At 40.8% G+C, this 11,459-nt stretch overlaps 1 protein-coding gene across 2 annotated transcripts; it reads right to left on the bottom strand.

Moving 5' to 3' along the window:
* Nucleotides 1-405: 405 nt before the first annotated feature.
* On the bottom strand, nt 406-11,311 carry zftraf1 (zinc finger TRAF-type containing 1). Of its 2 annotated transcripts, none has more exons than XM_082185934.1 (4): nt 10,436-11,311; nt 7,222-7,460; nt 4,990-5,228; nt 406-2,134 (listed from the first exon to the last, which is right to left on the bottom strand). In XM_082185934.1, exons 1-4 carry the CDS (start codon nt 10,739-10,741, stop codon nt 1,743-1,745), a joined length of 1,176 nt encoding a protein of 391 aa, XP_082042060.1. In that variant the 5' UTR covers nt 10,742-11,311; the 3' UTR covers nt 406-1,742. The 2 variants fall into 2 exon arrangements, with proteins under 2 accessions (XP_082042060.1, XP_082042061.1); XM_082185935.1 differs by having other exon boundaries at nt 4,990-5,201; nt 10,436-11,309.
* Nucleotides 11,312-11,459: the final 148 nt, after the last annotated feature.

Below are 11,459 nucleotides of genomic sequence, written 5' to 3'. Positions count from 1 at the left end.
CATTCATATCAGGGTCAGGCGGTGTGTTCTGAGGGTTGTGCAAACATTTAGCTGAGTATTTCTGATTAAATCGGTTTGATTATGATTAAGATGTAGATTTGATCAAAAATGCCATAAAACGCCCTCTAGTGGCTTTAAGAGAGAATTACAACAACAAAGCATTTAATTGTTTAGGATTAAGATTTGTGTTTTCTATCAGCTGTTCAGAATCAGCGCTAAAAGGGCTGAAATTTTGTGTCCCTTCAGATAAAAGTGGTACAGGTGGAACATCACTAGGGTGAGTAAATGATTAATGATCACGTGGTCTGTTGTTGCCCACATGACAAGTACAAGTTTCAAACATGCATTTATCAGAGAATAACACGCATTTGTCAACTCAAATACTCAAGAAAGAATGCAGTGCCGCAAGTTTAAATGAGCTTTAATAGAAAGGCACATATACAGCCAGAGTGTGAGAATTAAAAGCCTTTAAATGCAGAAACAGTTTTAAACTAAACTCCTCTAATCAGAAGTGACAGTCTCTGCTAGATCAGCTCAACTGCTCGTTCTGTCGTTCATGAGTTCAAGTATGTCAAAACTAAGTCACAGCCGCGTTCATCTGAACTGAGATCCGATTACCCCATTGGCTCTTTTGTACCCCCAGCTTAGTGTGTGTGTGTGTGTGTGTGTGTGTGTGTGTGTGTGAGGGAGGGAGAGAGAGATGAGGGTATGAAAGAAGGTCATTTGTGTGCGTTTGTGTGTGTTTATGTGTGTGTATGTGGATAAGGGTGGAAGAAGGTCTGTTACACGGCCTCACAATCAGATCTTTCCAGTTTAGCAGTGTTGAGTGAGTGTGAAATGTCTGTTACCTTAATGCAGGTTAAATAAAAGCAATAAATATAAATATCATGTCATGTCGGGAGAAATGTACCTGTGTTCACAAAATGTGGGGGTTAAAAGAGGGCAAGATAAGCGGGGGGAAAATTCAAAGAAGGAAAAAAAAAGGGCAAGATTCACAGGTTCTTAAATAAATGTGTTAAAAAGCTCAAACTTAAGTTAGATTACAAGGCTACGATGCTACGCAACTAAAGGTGTGCGTTCCAGAGAGCACACGCAAAAACTAAAAAACATGCAAATCGCATCTTTCGGATTGTGGGATCGGCAGCCATTTTGTTCAGCCTGACTGTACAGCTGCGCTTTGATGAAAATGGCCACCGTCACATACAAAAATACACTTAAAGCAGTTGCAGCCGCTGCGTCTGTGCGGGCAAACCTCGAGAGGAAGGTCGGAAAACAGCGTGAAAACACACAAACGCAGAGTTAAACGCTGCCTGAATGATCGGTCGCACCTGTCTCTATCTGTCTCCTTCCTTAAAACACTCGCCTCTCATTGGTCATCACTGACTGATATCCACACAAACAGGCCCAGAAACACACAAACACAGTCCCAGACTCTTGGTGTTGTTCATTCAGGCCCGATCAGGCCCCAATGGGAGATCAGCAGGGTGAGATTGTTGACTTTTTTTCTTTTTTTTTTTGGCTGTAGCGGGTCTGAAAGCTTACAACACACACTCACACACACACACAAACGATCTACTGCAGTACTGATGGGCCGTATTCATCCTTCTTTTGCTCCCGTAGAGGTATCTGTGGTTCAGTGGTGCTCGTCTCCCCCTCTTCGCTTCACCTTTGTTCGCTTCCATCCCCTCCCTCCTTCTCCCGTCGTCTGATCCGTGTCTTCCGCCCCCCGTCGTCCCGTGCCTCTATTTCTGGATCTGAAAGATGAAGAGGCGGAGGTTGATGTTTTTGGCAGCGAGCAGCTTGTTGCACTCCACGCTGTCGCTGATGGGCAGCAGGGCGTACTCGGTCTCGTTGGCGTCGTTGGAGAAGACGTGGTGCTGGATGACGGGTTTGATTTTCACGTCGTCGTACGGGCCCTTCAGCAGCAGAAAGGAGCACTCCAGGGCAGAGTTCACTTTGCTCTTCAGGATGAGCTGGAAGGAGAGCGTGCGCTTGCAGGACAGGTTGGGGTTGCGCTCCGAGTCGTTGACCCGTGCCTTCAGGACCCAGGTCTGGTTGAGCACGGTGAAGCGTGGCGTCTCGTAGTACAGGCGTGTGATGAAGTCGTCGGTGCGGTAGGGCCGGAACTGCACCTCTGGAGAAAACACACATGACATTACAGGCTATCAACTTACATCACGACACAAGCGATTTTTGGTAACACTTTATGTAACGGAGGCCAGCTATGCAGGTAAACCTCACTCCCCTGATCTCAAGAGGTGCACAAACAACTGATGCTAGAGACTACAGTCTTCAGCATCTTTGTTAGCGCACCCGCCTCCTATGCCAGAGACGTTGGTTTATTCTCACTCGGAGTGGGGCAAGTAGGACCAGAGGGTATAAATTGGTGCCGTGACCCGGATGGGAGTGAGCCTAAGGGAGGCTAGCTAGTGAGAGCTGTGCAGGTAAACCTCACTCCCCTGATCTCAAGAGACGTGCTAGAGACTGCGTGGAATAGGACCGGAGGGGTTACATTTACAATAAGGGTTCATTTGTTGACATTAGTTCACTATATAGGTTAACATGAACTACAATGAACAATAAAAATAAATTCATGCTTGCTTGACACGTGAGAACCAATGAGGTTCATTCCCGTGTCACGCAGCGCATTTGAGGTTTGAACCAATGAGGTTTGTTCTCGCACGTCAAGCAAGTACGGTTGAGCTGCTGTTTACTTTCGCTGATTAATGTTTATATGTGAATAAAGGCCTAAATTAAATGTTCATAATATAAAGGCCAATTGCCCCTTTGCAGAAGTTTGATTGACAGGCGATCTGACCAATCATAATCCGCCATCTGCCATATTTGTCCGACAAAGCAGTCAGGAGAGTTAGTAGATTAACGTTGGAGGATTTGAACTTGAAAAACGGAGTGTACTGACGTCTTTCTGCGGTTAAAACAACATTCCTTCTTATGTTCAATCATGTTTATTTGATGCTATAAATTGACTAGAAGGAAGAGATGATCGGTTCACGAGAAGCTTTAACTGAGGCGCCATAGTGATCTGTCACGACACATTGAAGAGCCACAAAACGGTATTTATTGTTTACATTTCTTTAAAAAATGACCAAATTTGAAAGTTGAGACTGTTTCATATCAAAAGTAACCTGGGGTCTCATTTATAAAACTGTGCGTAGGATCCTTACTAAAAGTGTACGTGCGCCCGAAAGCCAAAAATGGCGTACGCAAAAAAATATTCCGACTTATAAAACCGTTCGTACGCCAGAACCGGCGCAGAATTCACTTTATAAATCCCAGTCAGCGGAAGATTGTGCGCACATGCGTCTCCACCCCGAAATAACCATATATAGAGCTTACAACGCCTAGTTTTACTATGCAGATCCTCATCTGCATATCATTTGCATATGATTATTCATCCACGTGATAACGTTTAACGGTACACAAGACACATTACATTAATAAAAATCAAATAGTTGCCAATATCTTTGCCTTGTTTTTGAATACATAAATCAAATAGTGTAAAATACATTTCAGAGAAAGTTTTTCTCAATCTTTTCCACTGGCCGGATTGTATTTTTAATTGATTTATATTTTTAATGGAAACAGATAGGCCTTGGGCATTATTTGCACGAAACTACTTTCTCAGACAATCTGGTATTATCATGATAAGCAATTATCTCTGTGGTTAAAACATTAAAACACATCAGCACGCCACAGGAAAAGTGCACATTTTCAGCCGCGTTTTGTGCGTACGCCACGTTTATAAATGAGACCCCTGGTCTGTCCTGTCTGTCAGTGTCCTCTTTGCTCCACGATGTATATTTCACTGTGTGAGAACGTGTGTGGCGTGAGAGCGGCGTGGCTTGTCGGACATAGCAACAGTAACTAAAGGGGGCGGGTCTTTGCGAACGGTCAATTCACACCGAGACATATAACACGAGACACTTAGTCTGGTTTTTGTCGGATCAGTGTGTCACCCCTGTCGGAGTCTGTTGGCGTCTGTCTGAACTTGTTTTCGCCGATTGAACAAGCTGAATGTGATTTAGAAGTGACTGTAATCTGGTGACTCTCGGTGTTGGTCTGTGTCTGTACAGTGTGAATTGGCCTTTTCAGTCACTTCTCAGACATTCCACGACCCGACAAATGCCGATTCTACATGTTCAATCAGTGAAAACAAGAGCAGACCAACGGCGACAGACACACTGATCCAGCAAAACCTGATGAAGTGAGTGTGATGCCGTCTGTCTGTGCAGTGTGAATTAACCTTAAAGCGATCGTGTCTCTTCAGAAGACTTGGATTTAACCGCCTGATGATTATATGAATTCATTTTATTTATGAAGCAGCAGTGATTTGGGTAAATAAGACTTTCAATGGAGGGACATAAATCTCTCAGATTTCATTAAAAATATCTTTGTTTGGGTTCCAAGGATGAACGAAAGTCTTATGGAAGGGTGAGTGAATGACAGATTTTTTTGTAGCTACATGTATTAAAGTTTAAAATCAAGTTTTTAATGTTGTTTATATGTCTATGTGGTGTTTTTAATATGCTTTAAGACAAACCATGCCAAAATTCATTCTTCTTCTTAAAACTGCAGTGAACCAAAGACAGTCTCAAAAACTCTGTGTTTCTGACGTCACAAACTACCTTGTAACCAATCAGATCAACGTGTGATCGTCAACCAGTGGATCTCTGAGCTGAGTGAGTGGAGGCGGGGCTCATTTGCATATTCATAGAACCGTGTATACTAAATGAAGCTAGGGTGTAGAGTTACATCAAATCTATTTTAAGGCATTAAGAATTTTTTTTTCAAGGAAATAAACGTTTAAATATGTAATTTTGATGATCAAATATGAGTTTTAAAGGATAAAATTATTGACTGCAGGGGGACTTTAAAGATCTACAGCAATATGTCAAGGAACCTAAATAAGCTAAGCTTCATTTGAAGAGTCAACGGTGCAATGAAACGAGACTCAAGGTTTCTATGTACCTGTAAAACCGATCTTCTCAAAGCACAGCAGGCTGAAGATGCTGTTGTAGAGCTGCAGCTCTCTGCGATGGCTCTGGTCCATCTCATCCAGGATCCCCATCAGCTCCATGCCGGTCTTAGACGGGTGGGAACACTCGGCCTCGTGAGCGCTGAGCTCGTGGAACGGCCCGTGCCATGGGCAGCCAATCCGCTTGTACTTGCACTGCGTCACTCTATGTCCAAAAACAAAAAAACAACACCTATTTTTTAAATGACCAACCAACAACTTTAGCAATATACCATATATTTATATATATCATCACACAGCTCTGTATATAATATTGGATATCTAAGCATATCCAACTTTACTATTAACCAGCTCAAATCTACTAAATGCAACTATAAAGCATGAAGATAAGACATTATGTCCCGGTTTCACAGACTGGGTTTAGATTAAGCCAGGATTAGGCATTAGTTCAATAAAAGATTTTTAAGTGACTTTTATAAACGTGCCTTAGAAAAAATACATTACTGATGTGCATCTTGAGACAAAACAATGCCATTTTTACGAAATTTCAGTGCAAGTTGCTTTGTTAAAACAGCTCAAACATGCCTTTTAGTCCGGGACTAGCTTAAGCCTTGTCTGTGAAACCGGCCACATAAACATTAACGTCATGATTTTCTGCAAAGCTGCTTTAAACCTGTGTTATATGAATAAAATTGACTTGACTTTTTGTATTGTATCTCAGTTTGCTTGCTGATTGCATATCAAATTTGAAGAGATTAATTTTTTTATGTGAGTGAGTGCATGAGACTTGTATAGTCCAAGCTTAGTGTCTATGTTTATACATCTTTATGACTAATTAAGACTAGAATAGGGAGGATTCACTAAACACGAATTGTGCCCACTGATAGCGCAATTATTTATTTGCACCAAAGTCCCTTTAAGGCCAGACATCTCGGTAATGCTGAAGACACATATGATCACAGTGGCCTCATATGTGATGCTAAAGCACTAAAGTAAATCACTATGGATGAAAACATCTAAAAATCGTCTCTTTAAATGAATGTGTGCTCAACTATACGTCTGGATTTGTGCCTGGTTACAATGAATGGAAACAATTTATTTTAAGGTGACGTAGTTACACATGTACTTACCATAGTAATAAGAGTAAATAATGCATAATTACAAGTAACTAACCCTAAACCAAACCAAACCGTAATTCTATAGGAAGTGCATGCAGTTAATTAATATTACTCAGTGCTTATTTGAGTAAGTACAACGTAACTATGTCACCTTAAAATAAAGTGTAACCCAATTAATTCTCACTAGAAAATTGACACAAACATCGCTTTTTCACTGCTTTTCGAAAGTTGTAACAGGCCAACATTAAAGTCACCATGAAATCAAAATTGACAATTCTTATTTTTTTATGGAATATTCCAGTATTTATTATAAATAAATAATCTGTGCACATCAGTATTTATTTAAAAAAAACAAAAAACATATGCCCCTCATAGTCTTTAATCAGAAACAGTAACATTCCCGTTGCCTCGCAAAGACGTCTCTCCTCTGATGAGGGCTGGGAAATAAGCTTGTCCAAGGGCCAGTTTCAATTCTTCCCCTCCAGCAACCTGTCACTCACACGAAACCATCGTAGCAATTAGAATAAAAAAAGTCCAAAGGGAAATTGATTTTTAACGAGAATTTATAAACCATTAAAAACAGCCCTACTGTGAGCTACGAGATTTCTAATCGATGCTATATGCTATTGTTAAAGCCGTCAGTCCGCATTATGTTAAATCAATGGTGAAAACCGACATTACCCATGATTCTGTACAGAAGACTCCACCAATCAGAGTCAGAATTTCTCCATAACTTTTATTAATTCGATTTTTTATAAAAAAAATTTTTGCAATGCTTCATGGGATTGCAGTTCTTTCTCTCACTAAAGCCGTCCCAGTCAAATCAAAGTTTATAATGTTGTGATTCACCTTGTAGCTGGTTGGTTTGGTTCATGGCTTATAACACTTTACCAAAGACTTTTTTTTTTAAATCCCTATGGGAAAAACTAAATACTTCCGGAACAAAGGCTGCTTAAAAAGTGGGCGGGCACTATATTTACAAAAGTAGCGTGTTGTGCTGAAAATAATCATAGCAGATTTAAGCAGTGATTGTGCAGCACTACACGAGTGTTTAGTGAATTCGCCCCATGGCTTTTCATGGTGTTTAGTGAAGGGGTGCAGCAGTACCTGTCCTGGCACTCCTCTGTTTGGTGGCGCTCGAGGCCTGAGCGAGGGAACTGTTTGAGGCAGTAGCTGCACTCAGAGGGCAGTTCACTCACGGCTTTCTCCACCGCCAGGTTCCTGCAACACAGACTCTTACTGATCTCACAGCGGCAGTTAGGACACGTGGCCTGCTCCTCTTTGAGGCGCGCGTCGGCGAGCAGGTGGATGAAGCAGCCGGCGCACATCAGGTGCCCGTTTGTACACTGTGAAATGAGAGCACACATCTTCAGCCTACAAACAGAGCTCAAACCATCTCACAGGGAGTTTTATGCAAAACACAAGGACGCAGGATGGCATTTCCTCATTTTCCTCAAAAAGAGATTCCTGTAAATAAGAGCGGTGTCCGTAATCACCCCCTATACCCTTATATAGGGCACTAGGGCATTTGTAATGGTCTAATGTGTGACCCTGGACCACAAAACCAGTCACAAGTCGCACAGGTATATTTCAAAATTATCGATTTTTCTTTTATGCCAAAAATCATTAGGATATTAAGATCACGTTCCATGAAGATATTTTGTACATTTCCTAACGTAAATATATAAAACATTTATTTTTGTGAGTGAAAGCAGGATAATCGCGAACATAAATGGACAAATTTAAAGGCGATTTTCTCAATGTTTCGATTTTTTTGCACCCTCAGATCTTCGAATAGTCATATCTCGGCCAAATATTGTCCTATCCTAACAAACCATACATCAATGGAACGCTTATTTATTCAGCTTTCGGATGATGTATCAATCTCAATTTCAAAGAATTGACCCATGTGACTGGTTTTGTTGTCCAGGGTCACATATAGTCCTTCAAGTAGACTATATTAGTGGACTAATGTAGGGAATAGTGAACGGGGCGATTTCAAACACAGCTAAGATGTGATAACTACAGACAGGTGTGTTTGATCAGGGTTGGATATGAACTTTGCAGGAAGGCAGATCTCCAGGAACAGGATTGGGCTTCCCTGAACTAAGTAAAATCAGGTAAAAAAATTAAGTAAAGAACGGTTTGTCCAACCTTGGGCGTATATACTTCCATAAGGATCCCAGGGTTGGGTAGGTGAAGATTGTTTGTAACATGAACCCTGTCCAAACTTAACCACATGTGCGGAGCAATTCAGCGCAGAGAAAACGGGAGAAAGATTCATTATTTCACATGCAAAGGGAGTTTCTGTTCTTAATTCGTAAGTGGATCTTAATGGGGGAAAATAATAATAATAATTAATTATTAAAAATATATGACCCCTTTACGGTAAGAATGGGTTGTTAAAGATCTGTCATTTCAGTCCTCGTATCAAAATGTACTCAATTTGTCATTTGCATCTAAAACTGTAAATTTATGTTACACTTTATTTTAGGGTGTCCTTGTTACAGTGCAAATATACACTGAAGTACTGAGTAATATTAATGAACAACATGTACTTACTATAGGGTTAGTTGCAAGTAATTATGCATTATTTACTGCTATAGTGAATACGTGTAACATGGACACTGCGAAATAAAGTTGTACCCGAATTTACTGTCACAAACAAATACATGTGATATAAATTAATGTGTTTTAAAAACTGTTCAAAGATAATTCTTCACTTATTTTATGCCAAAGCAAATTGTGGTTTCACTTTATTTTAAGGTGACGTAGTTACATTGTACTTACTCAAACATGCACTGAGTAATATTAATTAATTACATGTACTTACTGTAGGGTTAGGGTTTGGTTTAGTTACTTGTAATTATGCATCATTTACTGTTATTACTATAGTAAGTACATGTAGTAATGTGTAACCATAAAATAAAGTGTTACCAAAAAATTTTTTTAATGTTTTATTTTGAATTGGCTTTTATTTTGAAATGTTATTTTTGAAAATGTACTTTTGTCATTGTTTTTTTTTATATATTTTTTAACTATTTCTATATAATATATATACTAATTAATTTTGTATTCTAGTTTTAATAATTGTAAGTACTTCAACTTGTTTTATTTCGATTAGTTGCCAAAGCAACATTTCTATTTATTTATTTTTAAAGTTTTTTATTTAAAGTATTTCATATAAAATTTTATGGTTTTTTTTATTGAATCTTTATTTGAACTAACAGAACTTATATTAATAGATTTAGTTTTAGTTAACAATGATAACACTGATGCAATATTCTCGTTTTATGATTAGTTCATGGTTTCATTTGAATAATTCTGTTACTGGTTTACTAATTCACCAGCAGATCCATTTCACTGGAGGTAAAGTCTGTTGAGTCTGCTTTTGATTAATTCAGTGGTCAGTTGATTTATTTCTCCCTGGCTTGTTTGTTTTGCTCCAGGACTTGCACATGTTCGTCTCATTTGATAGGATTCAACCCCTGATTCTGTAATAAACAGATTACACGGCATGATGCGCTCTGAGTCTGACACCTCCCCCCTCAATCACATGGGCTTCGGTGTGAGAGGATGTCAGCTTTCTCATGATCTGTGTAATGTGTGTCAACTATTTCCTCTAGTTTCAGCAAAACACGCAAAACAAAAAATGACCACCCTAGTGTGGATTTATCCAGTTATTATTTATTAATTAGGACAATTGTAAAAAAGTAAACGTGTGTGTGCAGACCTAAAACGTCAGCACGTGTGAACAAAGTGTGTGAAAACATGAGAGGAAGTTCTTTTACAGCTGGTTTAGCCTGTGGCTTCAGAGGGATTATATGGGGTGCATATTTGGGGGAGGGGTGATCAGAAGAGGCCAGCAGCGATTGGGTTAAACAGGTCATGTGACCACCCTGATTGTCATGTTGGCCTTTGAAGGCAGAAAACAGCTGCTCAGGTCTGTATCACGTGAAGTGTAGAATCTGAAACCTTCGAAAATAACATCATACCTGCTCTTTAGAAAAAAAAAAAAACATGTACCTGGAATGGCAAATATGTGCATTTTATTAGACTTTTTTTTTTTTTTACACACATTATGAGTCACAGACAGTGTGCAATCAGCTGTATTATATGGAAATACAATAGATAAACAATCACAATGACAAAAAGATACCTCCCTTTGTGTCATATCTATAACAACAGGCTGTATCTCACTGATATCTCTTGCATAGAGGATGCCGTGTTGTGTACTTTGATAGCTGCATTATGTTTATGGTATGTACGTCATGCATACGGATTTCTCTGCATTGTAAGTCTCCATAATGGCTTTGTTTACCTGGTACACCGAGGCTTTAGGCAGGTCCAGGCACACCGTGCAGCAGAGCACCGAGTACAGGCGCTCCTCGAGCTTCCCCGCCTCTCCTTCCTGGTGCCTCATGCGCTTTTTAGGCGGTGCGTCCGGGTCGGCCTCGGAACCAGGACCGTCTCTCCGCACACCGGACTCCTCCTGGATACCGGCCAGTCCTGCGCTCCCCGGACCCGCATCCAGGACACCCCCCACAGGACCGACACCCAGCCCCGAAGATGAGGAGCCCGGGGCGGCCGCGACGCCTAATTCCATCCGCTCTTCCATCGAAGACATCCGAATGAGTCACGAGGGGTATTTGGGCTGACTGAGCACAGGATCCGCTGAATGTCAGGGTGAGATTTTCAGCTTTTTCCAGGTAGTTGGCCTTTAATGATGGGGATGGGGGGGGGGTCTGGACAGCCAACAATGCACTCAGTTGTAAACCATCAAACGTCAGTTCAAATAGGCTAATTTTGGGTAATATGATACAAGGTAAAGGGACAGTGGATATAATTTCATCTGTGTTTTACTGCGGGTTGGCCTGCATGGATGCCTGTAATTTTTTGGGGGATAGATCTCAGGTAAGCTTCGGCTCTCAGCGTGTGAAAAAAGAGAGAGAGAGAAAAAAAACAGCAAAGACTCAACAAAACAACAGGCTGTTGTTTAGGTCCGTTATCCGCCGTGACAGCACGCACACGGCGACTCTCTGCGACCGGGCCGGGCTCTTTCCCTCCGGTACACCTTCCGATCACAACCGAGCCACTCCGACACGATCCGGATTCACCCGAAAGCCTATAAGTTATCAGTTTGCTGCAGAGTCTCTTCGATAGTCCTTCCCTTAATCTACACTGCCATCTTTGTTTTTTTCCTGACTGTCTCCTCCTCTGCCCCTGTCCGCTTGTCCCTTTCTGATTCTGCCAATCCGAGGTCGGTTTGCTCAGAGCGAGTTGAAGAACAAGCGAATCCTATCATCCGTTATTGAACTGTCAGTGAATGCGTTGCCACTAGTAAA

The sequence above is a fragment of the Leuciscus leuciscus genome, assembly GCF_965113295.1.
Source record: "Leuciscus leuciscus genome assembly, chromosome: 12".
Lineage (NCBI taxonomy): Eukaryota > Metazoa > Chordata > Actinopteri > Cypriniformes > Leuciscidae > Leuciscus > Leuciscus leuciscus.
The sequence above is the reverse complement of the archived record's forward strand: the minus strand, read 5'-3'. Positions and strand labels throughout refer to the sequence as shown.

Excerpts from the sequence above, each read along its gene's own strand:
- zftraf1 (XM_082185934.1), bottom strand. The coding sequence starts at position 10,741 with ATGTCTTCGATGGAAGAGCGGATGGAATTAGGCGTCGCGGCCGCCCCG. Across the intron at positions 7,461-10,435 it reads CTAAAGCCTCGGTGTACCAG|TGTACAAACGGGCACCTGAT; the intron begins GTAAACAAAGCC and ends CTCATTTCACAG. Across the intron at positions 5,229-7,221 it reads ACAGAGGAGTGCCAGGACAG|GTGTTGTTTTTTTGTTTTTG; the intron begins GTACTGCTGCAC and ends TTTAAAAAATAG.